This window comes from Danio rerio, chromosome 23 (genome assembly GCF_049306965.1).
Source record: "Danio rerio strain Tuebingen ecotype United States chromosome 23, GRCz12tu, whole genome shotgun sequence".
Lineage (NCBI taxonomy): Eukaryota > Metazoa > Chordata > Actinopteri > Cypriniformes > Danionidae > Danio > Danio rerio.
In genome coordinates this window covers 2,422,382-2,450,172 of record NC_133198.1, presented here as the reverse complement: position 1 = coordinate 2,450,172, position 27,791 = coordinate 2,422,382, and the positions used below count along the sequence as shown (strand labels likewise).

The 27,791-nt window shown below is 38.6% G+C and overlaps 1 protein-coding gene across 8 annotated transcripts in view; it reads right to left on the bottom strand.

Annotated features, from left to right (window-relative positions):
- LOC101886810 (pleckstrin homology domain-containing family G member 1) overlaps positions 1–27,791 on the bottom strand; it is an 86,944-nt gene that overhangs the window by 54,424 nt on the left and 4,729 nt on the right. For 4 of the 8 annotated variants that reach the window (XM_021469870.3, XM_073939670.1, XM_068216823.2 and 1 more), the window contains exon 1: positions 20,628–20,891. The exons of the other annotated variants lie outside the window; for them this stretch is intronic. In XM_021469870.3, coding sequence (XP_021325545.2) covers positions 20,628–20,637 — 10 coding nt within the window. In that variant the 5' untranslated portion in view covers positions 20,638–20,891. Of the gene's footprint in view, positions 1–20,627; positions 20,892–27,791 lie in introns of those variants that run through there. 8 annotated transcript variants of the gene reach the window in all.

Sequence of the window (27,791 nt, the reverse complement as noted above, 5' to 3'; positions counted from 1 at the left end):
GATTTTTCAGCAGGGATGGCTACGGTATAAATACACAGTACAGTTATGAGGTTATTGCCGCATTATATTGTTATGATAACATGCTATCATTGCCTTCACTGATTTCCTGAAGACAAATACCAAAACATAAAGCAACTGGAATCTCTACAGCAGTTGCCATCGTCTGATCTCATATAAAGTAAGAGAACGCAATGACATATGAAGATGTGTGATGGTGTTGTAGTGCTATCCCATTTCTTAGGGGTAAATTTTGAAGCTCTTCCCCTTCACACTCTGTTTCAATGGCCTTAGACTCACTAAAGCAACATTGTAAGAGCATCCAAGACGCACCCACTCCACACACATTAGCACAGGTGTGCACACACAATCAGCCCAGTGTAGCACTGCCATTTTAGCACTCTCTAGGCTTAACACAATAGGTAGATTACAGAGGCGTAAGTGATACACATACAGGACAAACCGGAGGGTTGAATTACAGCACTCATTATATCATAGCATTGACATCAAACTGCATCAGGGAAAGCAGTCAAAAGCAACAAGTAATCGCTCTCTGATGACAAAACCAAATAAAGGGATTGGAGGGAAACTCAACACTTGCTTTTTGTCTGGCATAAACCGCATGTCTCCTTCTCAGATGCCAGTTATGAATAATCGGCGTCATTACTCACTCAACACGGAGCCATCTATATTATCCAGGGCTCCAGAGGAAAGCCACATGATTGGCTGTTGATTGTCTGAGGCAGCCTCTGATTGGCTGATTCCCATGCAGGCCAAAAACTCACAGGCTGACCCACTTTCACGACCCAAACAATCACAAAGTGAAAAGCAGCCACCAACAAACACAGTCTGAGAACATTTTTTACTCTGTCCCTTTAAGAGTTCAGAAACACAGTGTTGTTGGTGCAGCTGTCTGTGTGTTTCAGCGTAATCGTGAATATTACTCAAGGTTTTTGGGAGGTTGTTAATAGAGCTGCACGATTCTGGCTAAAATGAGAATCGCAATTTTTTTGCTTAAAATAAAAGATTTTCTCACGATTCTGTATGTGTAAAATAAAGGTATGGAAAAACAAACATATGGCACAACATCGATAATAATATTATGTGTAGGTCTACTGGTTTCTATAAATAATTCTATTCTACTTATGATAATTCTGATGTTGAATTATTATGTTTGAGATATATGCTTGCAATCTATCATATTAGACCAATTTATTCACTGGTAAAATCAGACATTTGCCATTATCAGATTATATTCAACAATATATAGGCTGGAGTGGTTATACTGACACTGTAAACATTTATTTTCATGCAAAACTGTGGGTTCGCTATGAAAGAAAAAACTTATCAAATGCTTGTCGTAATCATAACTCTAAAATGCGATATGATCATTTAAATGACGTGCACACTTTCGGTTTCATTTTGACTGCTAAGTGCTGTTCATACTTCGCGCACGGCTCCCAAACGATCACCCTGTGCCACAAACTGAATATTATTTACAACTGTATTACCTGTTACTCGCAACATATGCAGATTGTGTTCACTCAGTGGCGCAAAAAGGGGGTATGCAGTATATGCGGCGCATAGGGGCGCCACACATGGGGGGCGCCATTGTGCCAAAACTATTTTTGAAGTTATTCATATTAAAAGTTTCAAATAATATATATATATATATATATATATATATATATATATATATATATATATATATATATATATATATATAAAATTTAAAAATGTTTATTTAGCATTTTATATGCGTATAATATTGTATTTTATTAAATAAAAAAATCATTCCACCCCCCACCCCCATTTTTCATACCATATACATGTTTTTATGAATTTAATATGTATCATATTGATTTATCCAGCCTTTTGGTAACTTCTTAGCTCAAAACTATTTTAATTTTAGCTGCAAACAAAGTTATAACGTTTCAATTAAATAGAACATTTGTTTGTTTCTGTTTTTTTTTTTTTTTTTGTTACACTAAACATTTGACAGTCTTTTTTATTTAACTTTTAGCAGTTTCAGTCAATTGTTCTTGCAGAGACAGACCTTACACTTCTCACAGTATGCATGTGAGAAGTAATTTTAATGTTCTTTTGCCCTTTAGGACTCCCATGTCTATCATTTTGTTTTGACAAATGTAGTACAAAAAGTCCAAAAGCAAGGCTAGTCAAGGTGATATAATCATTTAGTGAGGGAAAATTAAATGTGGGGTGGTAAGAGATGCATTTCTTTGCGATTTAACGTGCTTAATGTAATTATACCTTTTACTACTTTATACTATTTCAGTTATGTTCAGAACTGCGAAACTGTATTTTTTGAAGCATATTGATATATTTATGAAAAAATATCTTTAATTTATTGATGGAAATATTTTCCACATTTTATCACTTGCCTGTTATGAAATATAGTTGGATTGAAGGGGGGCGCGCAAAAGTTGAAGCCGCATACCCATCAGCAAATGTGCAGTTGCGCCCCTGTGTTCACTGAAGTAGTCTCATCTCCCATTCCCTTTAAGAGCCAGTTGCGTCGCACCATTGAGCATTTGCTATTTACATGACAGACTTTGCAAGTGGAAAAACTGAACACTTCACTAGCGAGAAAACAGTTAAACAGAGCGTCTGCAGCGCGAGAATGAGAGACGAGCCTCCTTATTCTTTACGTTCACTTTCCCTCATGTGGATAGGGAATGTGTTGTATGCACAGACATCAATTAGCCTATACATAATTAATTTAGTTTGTTAAGCGCAAATATTTGCTTCAAAACTATTTCTAAATTCAGTTCTAATCTCCAGCAAATAAATAAATAAACAATAATAACGAAGTGTGTTCAAACAACTGAGTTATATCCTAATACACATGCTCTGCCCCATATGGTCTGACAGGTGGGCAAATCTAAGCTTGTTTTTAATAAAACAAATATAAATATGCATATAATAAATAATACTGCTAATAATAATAACATTATACAAAAGCAAATTGTCATGAATGAACTGAAAAAGCCCCCGAATATGAAGAAGGCATGAATGTATGTTTTTTTATATTTATGTAGGCTAGAAAATAATCATTTTTGTAATTTTTGAATTCTTTAATTCCTCTTCATTTGTAAAGATATTTGAGTATACCTGTATAATCTGTGTGTTTTAAACAGTGTGTAAGCGAGGCGCACAAATAACGTGCTCTGCGCTGGACTATAGACCTGCGTTGATCTGGTCTACTGTGCAGTCTATTTCAGTTCCTCAAAATAGCAACGCGTCAGCAATGCACCTCAACATGCCTCCTTTTTTAAGACTAGAACACCTATGGGCGCACATATAAGCGCAAATGCATTTGCTATTGAAACAGCGTGCTGCAACATGTTGAAACGACTCATGCACCAAGCTGGAACTAGCAAACAACAATTGCGTCGTGCCTTGCACCTCAAGGTCGGGTGTTTGATAGTGCCCTTTAACATTTAAACTCTGCTGCTATTTTAAGATTTCCGTCTGGATTTTGCCCACCCAAATTTAAAAACTTCCCAAATCCACATGCAGAGGTGTAAATGCAAAAATTTAGTATCATTTTAAAGAAAACCCTTTGAATTTTCATAAAACACTACTGAAAGTGTTTAAAATATCTGTATATGTTGTCTGTGTTATAATAAACATCTAATAAAGAAGCACTTTTTTGTATTTTTTTTATAAACTCATATTTGAAAGTGCACCTTTTAGGTTTTGTCTAGCATGCTGTAATTAATGTTGGTGGTTCCTGCACATGTCTGTTATCATAAGAGAAAAGAAAAATGTCTCTGTCATAATCTATGCAAAAGTTACTGTATTCCAACTGATGAGAGGTGCTGTACGAGCCACAGGGAGCGATCATTGTTTTCATATTTCACTATTCTTTTGTGTGATCAAACATAATTCATTGCGTTTGGACCACATCAGACATATAAAAGGATTACTTATGCACATCACCTCAAAAACAGAGGAGAATGGCCCTGAAGCGCACAGCATAAGGTAAGAGATGACAGCTGTCTGTGCTATCCGGGGCTGCTTATTGATCATTAATGTATTGTTTTCACTTCTGCGCCATGGAAACACCATGATTCATACAACAACTGCTTGATATGTGAATATAATTCAGTAAAAAGAATGCTAGAACCGTATGAGCACAGGCAAGAGCTTTCATTTGAGCTATAACTTGTACATTTGTCATATATGAACCATATGAAATGAACCAATGTTTAATACCCAGCTCGGGTATCCAAAATACTGTGTATTTAAGTGTAAATAACTTTTGTACAGTCGAATAAAAACCAAAGTGATGCATATGTGCATAAAATATAGATTCTACACTTTCAAACGAAACCACTTACAGGGGTCTGGTGCAACGCTAGCCCTTTAAATCTTTAAGCGAAAGTCGATGACATCACATAGTTTAACTGGTTAAGTTTGAGTTACTCTGTGCTGTTCTCTTTGCACTTTACTCTTAACTCTATTATCAGAATAACAATGATTATTATTGTAGTAGTTATTATAGTTACTGTCCTCGGTGTCAACCGGCCTTAATTTGAGGTTTGGCAGGAATTTGCTCTACCTCTCAAATGTTTTTCATTGCAGCTGATGTGGAGGCTTTAGCATTTCGATTTCATTGTAATTACTTAATGACAGACACAGATTGAGCACATGGATTATGAAAGCATGGACCATGGCTTTTTATTGTGTATATTGGTATAGACAAATGTTTCTGGAACTACTTTTGTTTGTCCTGGAACCCATCCCCCTCCCCACACACACATACAGTAAGTGTTAGTTATACACCCTGTAAAAAAACAGCTGTCATGCTTTTACAACCTTATGCACACACACACTCACACACGCACCCATATACATGCAAACAAACAAAAGCATGGCGTGTGCTGCTGAACTTGAAAATCTACTGAGAGATCTGATCTCTAATAATCTCAGAGGAAACCAGGCAATGGTGTAAGAAGGAAACGGCAATGTGTGTGTGTGTGTATGTGTGTGTGTGTGTGTGTGTGGGTGGTAAAATATAAAGACATTTGTATAAGATCATGTTCACTTTGATCACTGTAACCTAAACCCAGCGGAGCGCTAAGCCTTGGGTTTATTTAGCAGAGGATTGTGGGTTTCGGCAGCTTATATTTCAGCTGAATCTGATATGCAGGGCTCCTTGTTTATATTTACTCTTTGTTCGGACAAAATGAACACAGTATTATCCAAAGCATTGTGTTAGACTTGTAGGTGGTGGCTTGGGAGTTGTAGGACACTGCAAGATGGTTTCTAAGGTGGTCTGTGTGATTGCTGTAGTGTTGCTAGGACCTAGACATTCGCCTATCCAAGCTTTAGGAACATCAAATACTAACTTGACTTCTAGTTGATCATTTGGTATCAGAAGTGGCTTATATGAAAGGTAAAGGCCTTTAGATTACGCTTATTTGACCAAAATAAAATATGATCATGCCTTGATTTTTAATGATTTAATTAGGACAGTAAAGTCTGACTTTGCTTAGACTTAAGTCTGGTCACTGAACAGAAATAATGTCCAGGAGACAGAATGAATATGGTGTGGAGTTTGCATGTTCTCCCTGCCTTCGCGTGGGTTTCCTCCGGGTGCTCCGGTTTCCCCCACAGTCCAAAGACATGCAGTACAGGTGAATTGGGTTGGCTAAATTGACCGTAGTGTATGAGTGTGTGCGTGTGTGTAAATGTTTCCCAGAGATGGGTTGCGGGTGGAAGGGCATCCGCTGCGTAAAAACTTGCTGGATAAGTTGGTGGTTCATGCCGCTGTGGCGACCCCGGATTAATAAAGGGACTAAGCCGACAAGAAAATGAATGAATGAACTAATGTTTATTTATTTATTTATTTAATTTTATTATTATTATTTTTTTATTTGTTTTTTATTTATTTATTGTTATTATTATTATTATTATTTTTTATTAGTTTTTTATTTATTTTTATTATTATTACAATTATTATTATTTCTTTGTATTTGTATTTAAACCTACATGTACAATTGTATATTTGTTCAGTTTTGGCTAATGTGAGCGCTATCCCGCTGTTGGATTGGTATGGCTTTGGGGTTTGTATTGTTGTTCTTTCCCATTTGAAAAACTGAAAATCAATAAAAAATATCTTTAAAAAAAAATACCATTAAAGTCAACGGGTGTTTCTTCAGCATTCTTCAGTATTTCTTCCTTAGTGTTCAACAGAAGTAAGAAACACGAGGATGAGTAGATGATGGCAGAACTTTCATTATTGGGTGAACTTTCTGTTTGTGGTGTCTTTCAGCATGAGAAACGCACACACACACACACACACACACACACAAACACACACACACACACCCATTCCTCATGTTGAGCGATAAGAATGAAGACGAGGAGCGAGGTGGGGTTTAAGGCGATTAAGGGCCTGTCTGCCCCCCTCTGAGCGCTACTGCTGGGAGACTCAAACATGACATAATTCAGAGAAGACTAAAGGACAAAGAGCTCTCACACACACACACCGCCTCGCTCTGCAGACACACAACATCAAACAGTCCCTCAATGCAGCACGTTTTACTGTTGCACACACACACGCACACAGATTCACAGGCTTGAAGGGAACCACAACCTGAGAGAGTCCCGAGCTTCAGTCATGTGTGAGTGCTTATATATAGCTGGATGTCAATAAAAGTTTTAAATACAGACTTTGAGCTGAAGCTCGTCCAGCTGTGAGCTCAGCGTTGCGCTCGAACGTTTCCCCGAGGCCAGTATGTGGCATTTAAACCTATATTTACTCTACAAAACACACTAGTGGTCAACCAGTGTGGCGTTTCAGTGGCTGATATCATGGCGACTTTTATCATGGAGATATAAATACAGGAGGCATCACATTAAAACTTACTTAGTGAACCCAACAATAGAGATCTGATGAAGCTACATGGGGACTACATTGTCTTGAAGGGATTGTTCACCCAATAATTGAATATTACCTCATTGTTCACTCGAGTGTTTCAAAACTTTTATGAATTTCTTCTTCTTTTAAACGCAAAACAAGATAAATTAGGCTGCACGGTGGCGCAGTGGGTGGCACGTTTGCCTCACAGCAAGAAGGTTCAAGCAATTAGGTCAGTTGGCATTTCTGTGTGGAGTTTGCATGTTCTCCCCGTGTTGGTGTGGGTTTCAATCCAACAAGTCAAAGAGAACATCTTCCTGATAAGCTGACGCCAAATATCGACAAGAAAAATGGAGTGTGAGGGATAAAGGACAGTGATGACAGACTTTGGCTGAGGGAAATGACCAAAACATCTCGGATGTTTTTCAGTCTGCTCACTCCACTGGTTTGTCTATCAATGTCGTCTCATCACACATATTTTTATCATCACATGATCTGTTAAAACTAAATCATCTGACTTTTTTATGGATATGCTGGAAATTATTCAGTAATAGTATAATAATACCAGTGGTGAGAGAGTGCTGAAAAATCATACTCAAGTAAAAGTACCATTACTTAACTAAATATGTAGTGTAAGTAGAGCAGTGATGGGTCGTTCATGAATGATTCGTTCATTTTGAACGAATCTTCAATATGACTCGGGAACTAAGAGTCCTCTCAGGGAGTGATTCGTTCATCCGCGCGTGTGCACATTTGTGCAGGTAGTATCGTTCATTTCAAGTCTTCATCACATTGGCAGAAGCCAATCATACGCGTTTAGAGCCGGAAAAAGAATTGAACCGTTCATCCTATGAGTCCTCTATCGGGTCTGAGTCACTTGTTCATCACGGGCCAATCATACGCGTTTAGAGCCGGAAAAAGAATTGATCCGTTCATCTCTCGAGTCCTCAGGTTTGAGTCATTCTGTTACATGATGAACGAACGATCATGGCTCCTATGGGCTCAGACTGTGCATTGATTAAGATTATATGTGACTGTCAGTGTAACGTGAACGAACCCCTGACATTTGAAGACATGAAGAGGTGAGCTGAGCAAAGAGACAACAATACCTTCATAGACAAAAGAGCAGGTAAACATTGAATTATTATTCTCTCCTTCTTATAGTATTGTATTTTTGACTTATTTGTCGTGTGATCAACCTTTTGGGCTAGTTGTAGATGTGTTTGGAAGCAATTCGTAACATTTTAATAATATTTTGGCAAATTGAACCAAATAAACAAAATAACTCGAAAAAAGATTCGTTCATCTTGATTAACGAGACTCAAAGATCCGAGTCAGTAAAATGATCCGAACTTCCCACCACTAAAGTAGAGTAATAGTATCTGTTTTAAAATTTACTCAAAGTATGAGTAAAAAGTAGCCCTTTCTAAAGTACTCAAGAGTATTTGAATATTACGCTGTGAAAAGTTGATGCATTTACATGTATTTTGTGGATGTGTGTATTCGTAACATTCTATAGTGAAATCAGTTATTGTCCAGCAGGCACACAACGTCATAAGACACTAATATTAGGTTAGATTTAGGTTGTGATGTCAGGTGACCACAATTCAATGTCTAGCCAGCGTCTAAGGACAACATTATTTTGATGTCCAATAAGGATGTCAAATGACGTTGATATTAAGTTAACTTTAGGTTGTGTTGGAAAGTAACCAAAATCCAACGTCGAGCCAAAATCTTCAACCCACATCATTCATTCATTCGTTTTCTTGTCGGCTTAGTCCCTTTATTAATCCGGGGTTGCCACAGCGGAATGAACCGCCAACTTATCCAGCAAGTTTTTACGCAGCGGATGCCCTTCCAGCCGCAACCCATCTCTGGGAAACATCCACACTCACATTCTCACACACACTCATACACTACGGTCAATATAGCCTACCCAATTCACCTGTACCGCATGTCTTTGGACTGTGGGGGAAACCGGAGCACCCGGAGGAAACCCACGCGATGGCAGGGAGAACATGCAAACTCCACACAGAAACACCAACTAAGCCGAGGTTCGAACCAGCGACCCAGCAACCTTCTTGCTGTGAGGCAACAGCACTACCTGCTGCGCCACTGCCTTGCCAAACCCACATCATATTGATGTCATACACTGACATTTATTCCTCAGTTATGGCAACCAAAATCCAACGTCTGATTGACGTCATACTGGTAATGTCCTCAAACGTTAAGCTCTGACATCATTAGACCATGATATTTGGTGGGTTTTAGGTTGGGCGTTAGCCTGACCTTAAGTTCTGAGGTCAACATGATTTTAATTTCCAAACAAAATGCAATGTCTCCATGACACTGGGGTACAACGTCATTCTAACGTCATGTTGACGTCTTGCATCTGCTGGGTGTTTATGGTCATTTCGGTCATCATGCAGTAAATATCCGTCATCTTCTCATCAGTGACATGCATCTAAACAGTCTCTGGGTCAAAGCGTGTATAGATTTGGGACGTCTTCTTGGACACTTTTAATGCTTCCCAACAGTTTGCTGCAATTAGAAAGCGCACATGTCTTGAGGTGTGCGATTTGATTGGACAGGAGTCACAGGACTGGAATTTCTAATCCCCATAGACAAGAAAAATAAAGTAGTGACTGAAGGTTGAAGGAAAGTAGAGGAGTAAAAGTAAAAAAAACATTGACTGAAACATCGTTATTGACCTCAATAGTTAAAACAAAGGACACTATTGAAGCCAATGGCTGCTTATCTATAGCATTCTTCAGTATATCTTCCTTTGTGAACAACGAAAATCAACAGGAGGATGAGCAGATGATGACAGAGCAAATATGTTGCCCAACTATCCCTTTAATTTTGAGATTCAGACTAAATCGTTGCGCCTGCCAGACAAAAATCTGAAGTCTTACTACTCAGTAAACTAACAACACGTCTCACTTTAACAAGACATATGATTACGATGCTTCATCATTCATGTCTGCAGCACAGAGGTAATGTTTAGTGCAAGCTCTATGCTAATAGTAATTGTTACTATCATTAGTACAACCGTCAGACAAACGAGCCACCCAGTAGAGATACCGTTTGAGATGTGCGTGAGCTGCAGCCTGACAGTCTTACAGTTGCATTTCCGCCCTGTCATTATGCACAGTAAGCATTTCCTTACCGCACATACTGTACAGTAAGCATACATAATCATTGCCAAACACACACTCATAAACATGTCAAGCGCTCAGACCAGTGTGTGAATGACGCTACCCGTCTGCATTATGCTCAGCTATTAGATAAGTGCGAACAAACAGATCTATAAAGGGAGCGGCTGATGTTATTTACGCTGTATTCTGGTGTAATATTACAGCATGCACATTCATCTATAAACAATATGTGTGATGTGTTGAATTTGTGACCTTGTGGGGACCAAACGTAACCACAAGTCTAGCAATACCAGTACATTTTGAGCTTGTGAGGACATCTCCTTTGGTCCCCATGAGGAAAACGGCTCATGAATCACACTGAATGAAGTATTCTGAAAATGTTAAAATGCAGATTGTTTGCCCTACAGAAAAATCCAGCTTAAACCAGCCTAGGCTGGTTTTAGCTGGTCGACCAGCCTGGTTTTAGAGGGGTTTTGGCCATTTCCAGGCTGGTTTCCAGCCATTTCCAGCCTGGTCTTAGCTGGTCAGGTTGGGAGATGTAACACGGGGAGTGACACAGACAACTGAAGTAGTATCCACGTGCAAGCAATGGTCAACACAGGTGCAAACAGATGTATAGAGGCAGTCCAGAATCGTAGTCAAAGAACAGGCGAGAGGTCAGAAGGCAGGAGGCAGGCGAAGACAAAAAGACAAACTAGGCTAAGGTCAAAAACACAGAGATACAAGAGCAAGAAAAAGTGTTGAATTGTCACTGTAGCAGATAACAAGACTCGGCAACGTGAACGAGTGAGTGTGCTGCTTAAATAGTGTGTATAATCAGTCTGTGACAATCCTCAGGTGGTGCGAGTGTAACCAGTCTAAATGAGGAAGCATGTGTGAGTGTGAGTGGAGTGCATGTATGAAAATGTAGTCCAGAAATGGCGGATTTGTAGTCCATAAGTATTGTGTGTGAGATCCAGCGATCTAAAGAGTTACGATCGTTGGTGATCGTGACAGTTGCAGTATTGGTCTGTCGGTTAGTCAGTCAGTCAACAGTGGCCTCTGGTGAATTATTATTATTTATTTTTCAGCATGCTGCTTATGTTGCCAGGCAGAAACACTTCCGGAATGCTGGCTGCCAGTGAGGTTTTTATGTTTCTCTGTTTCTAGTTTCTTCGCTTTTTTTGAAAGCTGCCCTAGCTTAAACGAGCTCATTTTAAAGCTGGAACCAGGGGACAACTTTAATCATAAAGTAAACACAAAACATAACTTTCTATATGGACCTCATTCATGGGACACGACATTTGTAAATACTCACTCCAACGAGTTCCCACGGCTCTCAGTCCTGCCCACACCCATCAGCGCTACCCAGCCGACCAATGACAGAGCTTGCGTTACGTGTCATTGCGACATGTAGTTACATTTTTTGAGAGGTGCACGTCGGCCACGGCAAGGTTTTTGAGTCTATGCGCTGGCTGCCTTTACGTGAGAACAGCTGGCGTGAATGGAACTCACGAGAGAAATTTAAGATCAGAAAAAGCCAACACAGCGACCTCTGGTGGATTTACGGCAAGAAAAACTGCAAAACAAATGTAGATCCTGGAACATATTTGGCACTCTCCAGAAATGTACACAGGGGTACGTATCAATAATGAGCCTGTGTTGCGATTTACTCACGTTTTGAAGTAAAGTCAACTAATAGCTTTAATAACAATGGGTTCACTCCAGCCTGATCTCACGAGAAAACGTAAGTATTTTACGTTTCGCCAGTTTAGTGGCTAATTCATACGAATTCGTACTAGTTCAGTCGGAGGCGTCAAAAGGAGGCGTGGCACCTAACCCCACCCCTAAACCCAACCGGCATTGGGAAATGAGCAAGTCGTATTAAATTGTACGAATTAGATCGTACGAATTCATACGAATTAGCCACGAAATGAAAAAGTTACGAATTGCCGTCAGATTGTGTTGGTTCACTCACGTTTTAGGTACAATCTGCTTTTTTCAATCATTTTTAGCAACGTTGGTGTGAGTTTTTGTTCAGAGAACTGCGTCACTGGAAGTTGTGAGATTATCAGATTATTAACTTTATTATTGTGAACATATTATATTAAGATGCCTGACTGCAAATGATTCTTTCAATATTATTTGAGTTTAGCACAGCTGTTTCTTCTAAAATCTTTCTCTTTCATGTGGCATAATTATTTTACCTGGTTCTTTTCTGATTACAGAACTTTTTTTCCAGACAATTAAAATTGTGTTAATTCATAAACCCATATTATTTTTTTTAAAGTGAAATATGGATGCTGGTTTCTCTGCCGCACAGTAAATCACATTTGAGAAGGGAAAATTATCAGTGAACTTTGATCATTTTTAAGCTGTATTATGGTTCTAGATGACTTGTAATACAACACATGAGTTATATGGACTCCTTTTATGATTATGTTATGGTGTGCAAGATTTCCTGTTATGAGTTTGTGATAAGAGGATAAAAAATCTAGTGTTGGAACTAGAAGACATTAGGAAACAATGACAGCAATTGAAGTCAACTTTTCATTTGCAGTAGATGTTTCTAGTGAATGTTTTCCAGCATTTTATTTTGTTTTTGGTCTCAGAATCATGGCTTTGTCTGTCAGATTAATTGTCCTCTTTTCATATTAGACTTTTCATATCTGCCCAGACTGATAAGGTCAGTCCATTAAGGGTGCAGTTTCAGGCTGGAGAACTCATTATCAAATGTGGCAGCAAATATGTGTGTCAGATTGCAGATTAATTCCCAGAAATGTGTCACAGGCAGATTTTCATAAAAATCAATATACTATATGAGGGTAAACATACCCACTGAGTTCACCAAAATCATCACAGAGACATTTTAGTCCACAAGATTTTAGTGTAGATGTACATTTAATAAAATGGCTGAGTTTATAAACTGCTACCAATGTCTATTAATGTAGAGTTACCTCATTATTTATTCGCCCTCACATGGTTTTTAATTTCTTTCTTCATTTGAATTAGGGCTGGACGATATGGCAAAAAATATATATCACGATATATTTCTTAATTTTGGTCAATACAATATAATTTTGATATCAATATGGACAATATAAAAAATCCAGGAAAAAAACTGCCAAGAATGCACACAATGGATGTCTGTACCCACAAATGTCTGCAAACTGTATTTGCAAAGCCTAGAATAACAACCAGGCTTTTATAACTTAAAAAAATTAAAATAAAAACAGTACAAAAAAATTATGTTCACTTTTTATTAGCATTTAGCCTTTACAAACAAGAAATGTTAAATAAACTGTCAAATAAATTAAACTCCCAGACTCAGCTTATATATATATCAGCATATATATTAGCCCCCTGAATTATTAGCGCCCCTGTTTATTTTTTTCACCAATTTCTGTTTAATGGAGGGAAGATTGTTTCAGCACAAGCATAATAGTTTTATTAGCTCATCTCTAATAATGGATTTATTTTATCTTTGTCATGATGACTAGATATTCTTCAAGACACTTCTATACAGCTTAAAGTGACATTTAAAGGCTTAACTAGGGTAATAAGGTTAACTAGGCAGGTTAGTGTAATTAGGCAAGTTATTGTATGACGATGGTTTGTTCTGTAGACTAATGAAAAAAAAATAGCTTAAAGGGGCTCATAATATTGTCCCAAAAATGTTTTTAAAAAAATTAATAACTGCTTTTATTCAAGCCGAAATAAAACAAATAAGACTTTCTCCAAAAGTAAAAATATTATCAGACATACTGCGAACATTTCCTTGCCCTGTTAAAAATAATTTGGGAAATATTTAAAAAAATAAAAAATAATTCTGACTTCAACTGTATATACATATATATATATATATATATATATATATATATATATATATATATATATATATATATATATAATTTAGGTGAAAAAGAAACTTTTAGGTGAAGTGGGATGCAAATAATACTTTTTGGCCTTAAGGGAATTATGAATTACATTCAAGTAGGCCTATTATAACATAAAATATCGTATTTCTGACCATTTTATTTATAATTTGAGTGATGAATTACAGTATTGCAATACTACTTGGTATTGTGATACTTCAGCTGGTATAGTATCGTAAGATTTATTAATGGTATCGCGACAATCCTAGGACAGTTGAAGTCAGAATTATTACCCCCCCCTGTTTATTTTTTTTTACCCAATTTCTGTTTAACGGAAAGAAGATTTGTTCAACACATTTCTAAGCATAATAGTTTTATTAACTCATCTCTAATAACTGATTTATTTTATCTTAGTCATGATGACAGTAAATAATATTAGACTAGATATTCTTCAAGACACTTCTATACAGCTTAAAGTGACATTTAAAGGCTTAACTAGGGTAATTAGGTTAACTGGGCAGGTTAGTGTAACTAGGCAAGTTTTTGTATAACGATGGTTTGCTCTGTAGACTATCGAAAAAAATATATAACGTAAAGGGGCTAATAATTTAGTCCTTAAAATGTTTTTTTAAAAATTAAAAACTGCTTTCATTCTAGCCAAAATAAAACAAATAAGACTTTCTCCAGAAGAAAAAAATATTATCAGACATACTGTGAAAATGTCCTTGCCCTGTTAAACATCATTTGGAAAATATTTTTAAAAAATTCAAAAGGTGGCCAATAATTCTGACTTCAACGTAACAACATTGTCTTGATCTCCTTCTGATGCGTTTCAGTCCTGAATGCTGGCTGATTCATCACGAATCCCACAGCGTGAAATATATGCAAACACAAACAAAGACTCTCCACTGTCATGTTTGCTTTAAGAGATCTCTGATCACTGAACTTTGAAAAGAATCAGACACATGCGCAGCACTGCACAAAGCTCTTGTGGTCTTGATATCTTCACGACAGCATCCAAAGAGCTGCGTGTCCATAACCAATGGGATTATATCCCTGAAGCCCGACTGCACGAGAGCTACACACACAGATAGACGCACACAAACACACACACACACTCGTGTGAGCAACAGAAGTCTATTCTGGCCTCTGAAACACGTTGGAACTGGGCCACGACTTCTGGAGCAGGAATGCCTGAAACGGATTCACAACATGCTGAAAACAACTCCAAACGTCTCATCAGAAGCAGAGGATCCTGAGAAAATGGTTATCTCTCCATCAAACTTAATGAGAGCAAGCAATCACATCTCTATAAATAACTCTTCTCTCCTCTGCCCATTTCCTGCAATCAGAGCGACCCATTATCCCCCAAAAGACTGTCAAAGTAGGACATTCCAGTCATCAGCTCAGTTCGTATGTGAAGAGTTATTCCATACTAGGGATGCTCAAAATAATCGATTAACCGTTAACCGAAAGGGTGCGCTTGTAACCGATTTTTAGAGTTTGGCTGCATAAGTGGCTGATCGAATACGTTAAGAGGGGCATCTTTTGAATGGTTTAGCACGGCTCATCCAACACAATCTTGTAACTTTTTCATTTAGTGGCTGATTTTTATGATTTAAAGGGTGCAATAAAGGAGTTGTCCAACACTTGTGTACCTTCTTTATGAGAATAATCGTCTACCTTCATTTCAGTTGTACCATAAAAGGTACAGAACAGTATCATGAGGTCTTTTCTGTACCTTATAAGGTACGACTTTTACAAAGGTACAAAACTGTTCCTTAAGCAGCACTATTTGTACCACCGTGTACCTTTTTTCGGAGAGTGTACTAAAACATATTAAAGACTAAATAGTCTGACTGTGCTCCAAGCACAATCCTAAATATCCATTTATAAAGCACCAAACTATTCCGTGATGAAGAGGGACTGGGCTATTCACACTGGTGATGGATGGCTGATCATAGATCAGGCTTTCTCTAATGATCTCTGCAGTCATCTGCGCAGCGCTGCTGTCCGCTCTGACATCTGAACTGTGTTTGCTCTGTCTGGAGGATCAGGCTCTTTTATACATGCGCTTTTATTTTCAGACAGCGGCAGTGTGATGTCAGGTTCACTTTTTCGCCTTTCTCATAAAATAGGACGCATGCACGCTTTATTACACATGTATAACACTGTGTGCATTGAAAGACAATGTGTTAATTACACATTTATAACAACCAATTACTGACAGGCTGCTGAGACGTTCCCTTGGAGGACTGAATGCGTTTAAAGAATAGCATGTGACAAAGGGACTTATCCTGCATGAATGAACACACACACACACACACACACACACACACACACACACACACATATGTATATAAATACAGACAGGGTGAAGGCCCGCCTGTGACCCACTGCCCCAGTCCTGCCCACAGATTAGATTTCACTGAGACGGATTTGCTTCAGAGAAACCTAAACCTGACATTCATATACGGCCCACATTTAAATCCCAGCACTCAAATGCACTCGCACAAAGAGCATTAATAGAAAGATTTCCGCCACCTACGGATTTGCAGGAAAAGTGCAGTCACACACAGATCTGCAGAGATCATACCTTCATGCGTGTCAGCGGGGCAGAACCTTTGAAAGGACAACTTCGTCAAAATGTGACATGCTAGCACTGCAGATCACTGATTGGCCAGGGAGAATCATTGCTGTCTGCTTGATTGGGCAGATTTAATCAGGCTAAATCAGATTGAAAGAAATAGTCAACAACATCCAAAGCAGGATTTTGAAGCTGAGTAACGCTAGTTTTTTTTTTAAAATCAGCATTTAATAATGAAAACGCTCCTCGTCCATGTTGACATTTTTACTGTTTCAGAAAATCGATCTCCGTTCACACTATACAGAGTAAAACCCATGTTCTGTTCATGCAAAGCAGCACCAGTACTTGCCCTCTACTGGTTGTGTATGCCACAAGAAGACTTAACAAATCAGGGAACGATGCACATTTTGTGCAGGAGACCAATCAGAAAGCGCATCTGGATAGCCACGCCTCCTTTTTCAAAAGTCTTGAGTTTCAGTCTATCTACACTAAAGTAAACACCAATGTTTCCAAACTCAAAAATGGTCATTTTTTGCACTTCAAAGAATCCCAACCGAGGCTTATTCTGAAAACGTACCTCTATATACATTTCTGGAGACCCTTGGGGTACATTTTTTTGCAGTTTTTGTTTTCAATAATCCACAAAAAACCACTGTGTACTCTTTGAGATCTTAAATTTCTCTCGCGAGTGCCATTCACGCCTGCTGTTCCTGCGTAAATCCACCAGAGGCCGCTGTTGACTGACTGTTTGACTGACTGACCAATCGACTGACCCACCCTCCTCCTTCCCTAAACCCAACCAATTTTATCGATTGACCCGCCCACCCACTTCCAAAAACCCAACCAACAACTTCAAAAGCAATACAGAATAAGAAAAGCTCTCGTCTGATTTTTTACCACATTCTCGCCCTGTTATTTACTTGTTTATTTTATTTTTTTGATTCTGTTTTTGTCTTAGCTGCTTTCTGGAACCGCTCCTCACCAGACTCGAACCCCGTTGTTGTGGTCAACTCCTCTCTCCGTCTCAAGTCTGCCAACGTACATTACGAGCTGACAGGGCAAACTGGTTACCGCAGGAAAGCTATTCATACGAAGATTAACCGTCAGCTGGTATGCGCGAAAAGGAATGGCATTATACCACCCTGTAGCTTTCGCTCAAAAAATAAAATGCAGCCATTGAGTCCCATGAAGAACGGTTCTAGAAAGCAAATAAGACAAAAACAGAATCCAAAACATAAAATAAACAAGTAAATAACAGGGTGAGAATGTGGTAGAATCTGAAAACGTGGTAAAATCAGACTTTTCTATTTCTGGATTGCTTTTGTAAATTGTTGGTTGGGTTTATGGAAGTAGGTGGGCGAGTCGATCAATAAAATTGGTTGGGTTTAGGGAAGGAGGAGGGTGGGTCAGTCGATTGTTTCGGTCAGTCAGTCATTCAGTCAGTCAACAGCGGCCTCTAGTGAATTCCCGCAAGAACTGCAGGCGTGAATGGCATTTGCAAGAGAAATTTAAGATCTCAAAAAGCAAACACAGCAGCCTCTGGTGGATTTGCGAAAACAAAAACAGCAAAAAAAAAAAGTAGCTCCTTGGATGTATTTAGCGGTCTCCAGAAATGTATATAGTGGTACGTGTTCAGAATGAGCATGTGTTGAATGGGCGATGCAATGCAACAACACAACACTTTTTAATCGTTGTTGGTGTGTCCCGGGCTTAAGAGTGCCAAGGACTTTAAACTACAACAAAGAAACTTTTGAAGCTAAATTAGGAACAAAGATTCCCTTTGCAGGCTGTGCTCCACAAACATGCACATTTGGCAAATTTTTCTGACAACGTCGTTTGAAAACAGAAGAGGTCTCTCTCTGAGAGTAAAACCTCCTAGGAAGCCTGTTTTTTGAACTTTAGAAATGAGTAATTGTTATCTGCAAATAAGTTCTGACAGGTTTTCAGTGGCATCTTTGAAACACGCGCTTCAAGCTCTTTCTCGCCGCCTCCAGCTGGGCTGCATGCCGGGGGCTGCTTTACTCCAGGGACAGATGTCCTGAGGGGGTGCTGGTATTGTCCAAAGCAGACTCTGAACTGTTATTATCCCACAAAACCCTCAGCTCATGGGGGACTAATTTAGGTCAGGGGTGGGGGAGAACAACAGAGACCCAGAGGTTTCCTCACAACAACAACAACAACAACAACAACAACAGCATAATCTAAACATACACACACTCACTAGATCTGTACATTGAGATCTTATATTTGGACATTTGTTAATTTTTGAACAACTTGTGCTAATATTTGTATTCGCAAGTATGACTTTAAAGCAACGTTAGCACTATTTCATCAACTGTTGTACTGATAATCATTGGCTGCTAATATGATTCCCCTCTTTAGAATTACTTTACTTTTCTAACATTATATTATCAAGGGGAAAGTCCGAATGTGCGAATATAAAACCAACTTTACCCAAAACAATCTCACAGCAATTCGTAACTTTTTGATTTAGTGGCTAATTCGTATGAATTCGTACGATCTAATTCGTACAATTTAGGTTTACACTAATGCGTTTTAGTTTGAAAACACATAAGTTTTGCGATGGTTACGCCATCCGTCCACACTATGCCGGAGTTCTCGACTATCCTTTCCCTATTCGTCAAGCCCCTATCACATGACTATAACACATGACTTTAACGCTACCGGAAGACAGCAGGCCAGCCTTCACTGTAAACAACAACATGGACACAGAAATGGGAGTGTTGTTTGCACTATTGTATGTTTTAGGCGCCATTGTGCAGTTATTCATTTGTTACGTTTAGTAACTCGACCTCGTCGTCTGTCCACAAAAATACCTCTCTTGCTTTCTTTGCCATCGCGTTCATTGTTCAACCAGCGTTTGTTGACTAACAATAACCAAATGCCGATCGAGACGCATGCTTTCTGTTTATACTAGAACGCGCATGCCCAGAGTGCGCGAATGGTCCCGTGATTTACGTTTTTGGTTGCGTAGTGTGGATGAAGATATGTTCAGAAACGCTAGGTGAAACGCTAGTGTGGACGCAGATCGTTTTGGATCTAAAACGGCGTTTTAAAACTAAAACGCACTAGTGTAAACAGGGCCTAAGTACGACTTGCTCATCCCCCAATGACGGTTGGGTTTAGGGGTGGGGTTAGGTGCCACGCTCCTTTTTAAAATCGTACAATTTCGTACAACTGAACTGAACTGAATTTGTACGAATTAGCCACTAAACTGGCAAAACGTAAAATACTTACATTTTCTTGTAAGATCAGGCTGACTTTACCCCAATCTGTAGTGGTGTTGAGGATTTACGGCTAGAAAACGGCTTAATGAAACACACCTTTATACAAACATTGCGTCAAACTTTATTTTAAGTAACAATTCTTGCTATTAACAAACCATTAGCTAGGATTTAGCTCCTAATTTGCGGCTTGTTAATACTTATTAAGGTAGTAGTTAGGTTTAGGTATTGGGTAGGGATGTAGATCATGCAGTTTATAACTACTAATAGATAACAGTCGGGAAATAATCCATGAGTTAATAGTGTGTATTAGTACTAAAGTCTTACCAAACTTTTTATGTACTACATTAGTCATAATTAGCTTCGAAGGTGTCTTCTAATGAAGGGGGTTGTCTGATGTTTGGAGGCAGTTAAGTAACAGCTATGTAAACTAACACACACATACACACACACACACACACACACACACACACACACACACATGATCTTACACTCATTTGAGTCAGTTGAGGTGCTGTAGAGGACTTCTGTTTGCTACACGCGCCCACCAGCATATACCAAACCAAATAAACACTCTGCGTTCACAGCTTGCCAAATACACACACACACACACACACACACACACACACACACACACACACACACACACACACACACACACACACACACACACATAGATGTTTAATAGAGAGCTCTGTAACGGCAGGAGTTTAAACACACACAGCTCTCACATCAATCAGAGAAGTGTTCAAACGTCACTACACACACACACACACACACATTCACAAGAAGCCTTCAAGCGTAGATGTGACATTACAACCCATAGACACACCTAGTCTGCACACTAAAACTCAAGTGCACTCAAAAGTACACTCTCATGAAAAAGAGTTCTCTTACCAGTAGGCATCGCAGCTCAATCCAGATTTGATCACATATCCACTTAATATTCCAGACTAGTGCCACACACACACGCACACACGCATAAAAAACACTCCTCTAATCCTTCAATTCACTTTACATTCTCCTTGGGACACACAGGCTTGCTCCGTCTGTGCACTGAAACTGAGAGTATCACACACACACACACATTCAGTAAATCCCCAGTTCACTCACACACACACACATCAGAGGTCCTGGCGGTCTGCATGTCACTCTCACATTGAGCTCTTTTAGAGGCTCTTCCCAAATCTCTCTCTCTCTCTCTCTCTCTCTCTCCCTGTGTGTGTCTCTCTCTCAGACTCCTCCTCCACTGAAACACAGTTTTCCACAGAATCCCTCTATCACTCTCTTGCTTTCTCTCAGCTGTCCCCGTAAACTCTACATTTCTGCCCAGTTTGTCTTGACTTCTTTATTATTCTTTCTTCGTGTTTTTTTTTAAACACTTTACTTGAAGGAGTGTTCATAAGACATTAAACCTTTATAATCATGACATGACACAGATTTCATGTATGTTTACACAGTAACAACTGTCGTTAAGGGTCATTCGCTCAGTTATAACATTTTAAATGCAAAGATTACATTATTTGTTGCAAAGAAATACATCACAACTGTTTTTATCTTTGTCATGACAACTTGACATTACCAATATATATATATATATATATATATATATATATATATATATATATATATATATATATATATATATATATATATATATATATATATATAGTGTTGGGGGTAACTTGTTATTACTTTTATTACTTTTTACCCTGCTTAATTGGCTTTTACAAAAGGATGAGTGTGTGTACTGTTCTAGTAACTGAATAGCTCAGGATATGGGTTTATTTCGAGTCAGAGGGGGTATCCGCTATATTAGTACTTACTGAAGGTGCAAACCATATCACGACAACTGTTCAATTTAATGAACTGATTCGACCGGAACAAGAATTGAATATTCATATTTCAGTAAGACCAATTTTCTCAGACAAACGCAGAACACACAAACACTGCAGTGCTTTCCGGCTGATGAATTCCGGGAGACAAAACAATATAGGTCTGAAATACGGGAGACTCCCAGGAAAAACGGGAGTGTTGAGATGTATGCATAAAACGGTTGAGAACCCCTGCCCTAGATGACCAAAAATGGACAAATTTGTAATCCGTCCTCCACAAAAACGACAGTCTCACTGATTCGCCTCGCAGCAATCCTCACACTCATTAATAGAGCATAACAAATAACATGCAAGTAGTAAATTGTAACAGCCTATATTATTTTTTTCCCTTATAAACCAGTGTGAATACTGATATTTTTGTTATTGAATTTCTAATAGTGTCAATTTAAAGGCCAAAGGCTTACGTTTTTCAGTTACTACTAGCCTACTGATGTGTTGCTTTTATATTTTACATTAGGCTATTATTATTATTATTATTATGCAAATAAACATATCTAGATACAGTAATAAACAGTCTGTTTGTTTTTTTGTCATCATTACTGCAAACTGTTATGAGCGATTATATCCTTAAATGTTTAGAGGGGGCCTTACAATATTTTCCAGGGGAAAAGGGGGTCTCAGGCAAAAAAATATTGGGAACCACTGCCTTAATAGCTATTAACAAGCAGCAGATTAAACATGAGTTTTGATATATATTTAAAGTGGGACATTAACTAAATATATTCATGGAAGATGACCTTCACTTAGGGGCGACGCAGTGGCGCAGTAGGTAGTGCTGTCGCCTCACAGCAAGAAGATCGTTGGGTCGCTGGTTTGAGCCTCGGCTCAGTTGGCGTTTCTGTGTGGAGTTTGCATGTTCTCCCTGTGTTCGCTTGGGTTTCCTCCGGGTGCTCCGGTTTCCCCCACAGTCCAAAGACATGCGGTACAGGTGAATTGGGTAGGCTAAATTGTCCGTAGTGTATGAGTGTGTGTGGATGTTTCCCAGAGATGGGTTGCAACTGGAAGGGCATCTGCTGCGTAAAAACTTGCTGGATAAGTTTGCGGTTCATTCTGCTGTGGCGACCCCGGATTAATAAAGGGACTAAGCCGACAAGAAAATGAATGAATGACCTCTACTTATTAATATAAAGATTTTTTGACATAAAACTGAAATCAATATTTGTAAACTGTAAGCTATTGCTGAAAATATAGCTGTGACGCAGTTTAAACCTTTATGCTGTGGCTCTAACTAGAGTCTGAGACAAATTTGGGAAACGTGAAAGATTCCTTTCATGGGCTCGAGTCTTTGTTTTCTGTGTCATGCTGACTGCTCGCTGACGGTCAATTAATTGCAAAGAATTTCTGGCTTTGGTGAAGTACTGTCCGTCTGTTTTTACGGTATTGTTGTGCATAAAATGGATAAGGAATATACTTGAAGCATTACACAAGATATGCGATTCATGTGCAGAATGTTGATCTAGATGTAAAACAGATGTAAAGGATATGCTCTAAACTTGCTTTGGTTATTTTCTTGTGTTCCCGACAGCACTTTTTTTGTTGTGACGTTAACCTGTGGACAAAAGGTGAAGCCGGCAGTTTATTTATTGGTTTATCATGGCAGGCGCAGTGTGCATTAATTAACACTGCTGCAAATGCAGAGCTAGCCAGAAGGTTATTTTTATCCGCTGTCCCAGGAAAAATAATACAATTTTCTCCCTAAAAACAATACAGAAATAAACAATGAACAAAGCAATCGTAAAAGAGAACTAAAATTATCTGGATAAAAAATAGTGTATATTAACAAAACAAGCTTTATACCAATATTCTGTAAAATAAGTGAAGTTTATTTATAAATGAATTTCGAGAGGATCACATGCTTATTATGATTACTTGCAGCCGGTCCCGCATTAATCAATTTACAATTCCTAAGCCCCTATAAATACCCTGAGTTCCATATAACAGCTATCTTCGATTAGAAGAATCCCCCCTTCCACCCCTACTCCTCCTCCTTTTCTTGATGTGTGGCACAGTGGCCCAGTGGTTAGCACTGTTGCCTCACAGCAAAAGCGTCACTGGTTCTAGTCTTTACCAAGCCAGCCGATGTTTCTGTGCGGAGTTTACACGTCTCCCTGTGCTCATATGGGTTTCCCCCGGGTTCCCCGGTTTCCTCCCACCGTCCAAAAACATGCAACTTAAGTTATTGACTAATCCAAATAAGCACCATAGATGTGTTCCTAGTAAGTAGTTATCTCTTAAGAGCAATCACTATCTGTTCATAGCTACTACAGCAAGGGAGTTCTCAAGATCTACCAGAGCTCAAACTCCCCTCTCACCTTGCAAACGTGAGGGAGCCCCGAACTCGAGGATCTTATGAGCTCAGGGCTCTCTCCCGGGACAACACGCTTTATAATCAATCATCAGCTAAGTGCAAACTCTTGAAACAGGTTACGGTGCCTGTTAAAGGATCAAGCTTCCATCTGATCTGTGATTCATGTTATTTGGGGGACGAATCAGTTTACACCTTGATCAAAGGAAGAATTTACGGTTAGTTAAGATGGCTCTGATAGCAGCGAAGAAATGTGAAGCTGTAAAATAAAAATCTGAAGAATTGAAGTCATATTGTCTGGCTTACAGAACTGACCTAGCCCGGACTTGAACCTCACTCTTGCTGTGAGGTGGCAGTGCTAACCACTAAACCACCATGCCACCCTTCAGTTTTTTTTTTCCGTTGGTGTCATTTTAGAAAAAGTCAACCAATTGTCAAGAAGTTGTTAGGGGGAGAGTTATGATAATATGATTTTTGGGCCTTGTAAAGTACTTATTAGCAATGAGACTTCATAAATGCGCTCAACGACAGACAGATAGAGAAAGAGAGTAAACACTCTGACTCTGTATGAGCAAATACAGGTTCCTCTTGTTGTAAGTTTGCATGCATGATTATGGTCAAACTTCACTCACCAGCAGATGCAAATCTAAAGCAAATTTCCACTGATACATCCTGGTACAGAAGATTTCAGCAGTGTTTGCATCGGTCTTTTATTTGTCTTTGCATGTCTGCGCTCAGGAGTGTGTGTTCACGTGCATCCCATGTGTGATATTGCATGTACAGTTGAAGTCAGAATTATTAGCCCCCCTGAAATATTAACCCCCTTGTTTATTTTTTCCCCAATTTCTGTTTAACAGAGAGCAGATTTTTTTCAACACATTTTTAAACATAATAGTATTAATAACTCATCTCTAATAACTGATTTATTTTATCTTTGCCATGATGACAGTAAATAATATTTGACTAGATATTCTTCAAGACACTTCTATACAGCTTAAAGTGACATTTAAAGGCTTAACAAGATTAATTAGGTTAACTAGGCAGGTTAGGGTAATTAAGCAAGTTATTGTATAATGGTGGTTTGTTCTGTAGACTATCAGAAAAAAAGCTTAAAGGGGCTAATAACTTTGTCCCTAAAATAGTGTTTTAAAAATTAATAACTGCTTTTATTCTAGCCGAAATAAAACAAATAAGACTTTCTCCAGAAGAAAAAATATTATCTGACATACTGTTAAAATTTCCTTGCCCTGTTAAAAAAATTCGGGAAATATTTAAAAAAGAACTGTATATGAAGCATATTAAACGCATGCAGAGTGTCTGTGTTAAAGGGCACCTATCACACCTCTTTTTACAAAACGTAAAATAAGTCCCAAGAGTCTAAATGTGAAGTTTTCAGCTCCGAAAACCCCACAAATAATGTTTTATAAATCTCTGAAGCTGACCCTTTTAGGCTTTGATTCAAATTGTGCCATTTTTGGTGACTGTTGCTTTAAATTCAAATGAGATTGTGCGTTTTTTTTAAAGAGGGCGGAGCTACAAAACTCTAATGATCGATGGCTGCTTCTCATTCAGTGGCTGTTTAGGTTTAGGTTAGGTTTAGGTTTAACTTTATTTGTCCCCGAGAGGAAATTTGTCTTGGGCATAAAAGGTGCTACAACATTGTCTAAACAGACAGTAAAAATAAATAAAACAAAAAAATTAAGAACAAACAGTTAAGAACATACATTGTTTACAGAGTAAGACCGTATATAAATATAAATATATAAAACACAGAACCCAGTCAAGTGTTAGCGTACTATGGTAATGATAGAGAGATGGTCACTAATGGGTGGAGCGTTCCCCCTGTGGCACCTACAAATGGAGAAGGTCAATCACAGTGTTTCTGCACACTGTTTTTTTTTTTTTTTTAAGTGTGATTATAAAAAAAAGTAAATTACTAATTGAGGCTGGCATGATTTTGTCACACAACTGCATTTAAACCCCTTATAAAAGTGATTTTGCTTAATAGGTTCCCTTTAATGTGTGAAATAAAGCTTGTGGAGATGATGGCTGAACTATTCATTCAGCATACCAGATGTATTCATGTAAAAACATTAAACAACAGCTAATTCTGCCCTGCATTTATTAAATCAGACAACGTAATAAGTGATCATACTAACTTTAATCATACTTCACAGGGTTATAAACGTTTGTCTGTAGTGGTTTGAAGGATAGTTGCAAAGTATTGAAAGAGTTTTTAAATTTCCAATGTAATGTAATGTGTATTTATATAGCGCAATTACTGTGCATGAACATACACCCAAAGCACTTCACAATCATGAGGGGGGTCTCCCCACAACACCACCAGTGTGCAGCATCCACTTGGATGATGCGACGGCAGCCAATGGACAACGGCGCCAGTGCTTCACCACACACCAGCCATTGGTGGAGTGGAGAGACAGTGATAGAGCTAATTTGGTACATGGGGATGATTGGGAGAACATGATCGTAAGGGCTGATAGAGGGACTTTGGCCCGGACACCAGGGTTACACCCCTACTCTTTTACAAGAAGTGCTATGGGATTTTTGATTACCACAGAGAGTCAGGACCTCTGCTTAACATCTCATCCGAAAGACGGCGCCCACTGACAGTATAGTGTCCCCTTCACTTTAACTGGGGCATTAGGACTCACACAGACCCCCTGCTGGCCTCCCTAACACCTTCTCCAACAGCAACCTAGTTTTCCCATGTGGTCTCTGGTATTGACCAGGCTCAGCCCTGCTCAGCTTCAGTGAGTAACCGGTCTTGGGCTGCAGGGTGATACAGCTGTGGCATCAACTGATTCAGTTTCTAAGTATGCCTGACAAGACTTGTGACTAGGGTTGTAACAATATACCGGTATGACGGTCTACCAAGATTTGAACGTGCACGATTATCATACCATGAACAATTGCATATCAACGGTTTTAACCCTTAAAGACCGAGACAGCCGCCCGCGGATAAAAATAAGCATTGCTCTTAAATGTTTAATAACTTTTGATCTGCTGATCCGATTCATACAATTCAAAGATTGGCATAAAGAAGAGAATCTTTCCAGCGCTGTATCACATAACATTCGCGGACTTTCAGAGGCTCTGGAATCAGTGCGGTTACGTCATCAAAATTTGACAACGCTGATTTGACAAAGAAACGCTCGTCACTGTGTCTCCGGACAAACCAGACATGATACATTGATGCATTGTCCCTCCTCCATGCCCAGATTGGTTCAAACTCGCTATATCACAACCAATAAGCATAGGTTTCGCTTTTGTTTGTGGACCAACAATGAGCTTTTTGAACAACACGGAATGAGAGATAGGCATACATTTCTGCGCGGCTAAATACGCGGCTAAATACGCAAAAAAAGTTTTTATCCAAATCCATATCCACATACAACCATATCCATGCTGGCACATAAAACCTTAGGATGTTCCATATTGAATCTAGTTTCGTTATGTGACTATTTATAGTTTAGTAAATATTTATATCTATTTTTTTACGGAGGATTTGCACCATGTTTATTTGGACTTTGACACATTATTTATTATTTTCTTATTTTTTTTATTTGTTCATTGTAAGTGGTGTTGTTTATAGTAACTGAAAATATATTATTTGGAAAAAGTCAAATTTGCTTCACTGTTCTATTATTTTGTAACACTTTTTTTCTGTTTAGTTCATTCCCAGACCTTTTGGGCAAATACATTGTCAGTAAATAAATGCATTTTTTTCCCCATAGAAAAACCTTTGTTCAGTCAGAAAACGTGTTCTTATTCTTTTCAGGGTCTTTGCTATGAGAATTACTATTTAATACTGTATACCGCAAAACCGTCAAACCGTGGTAT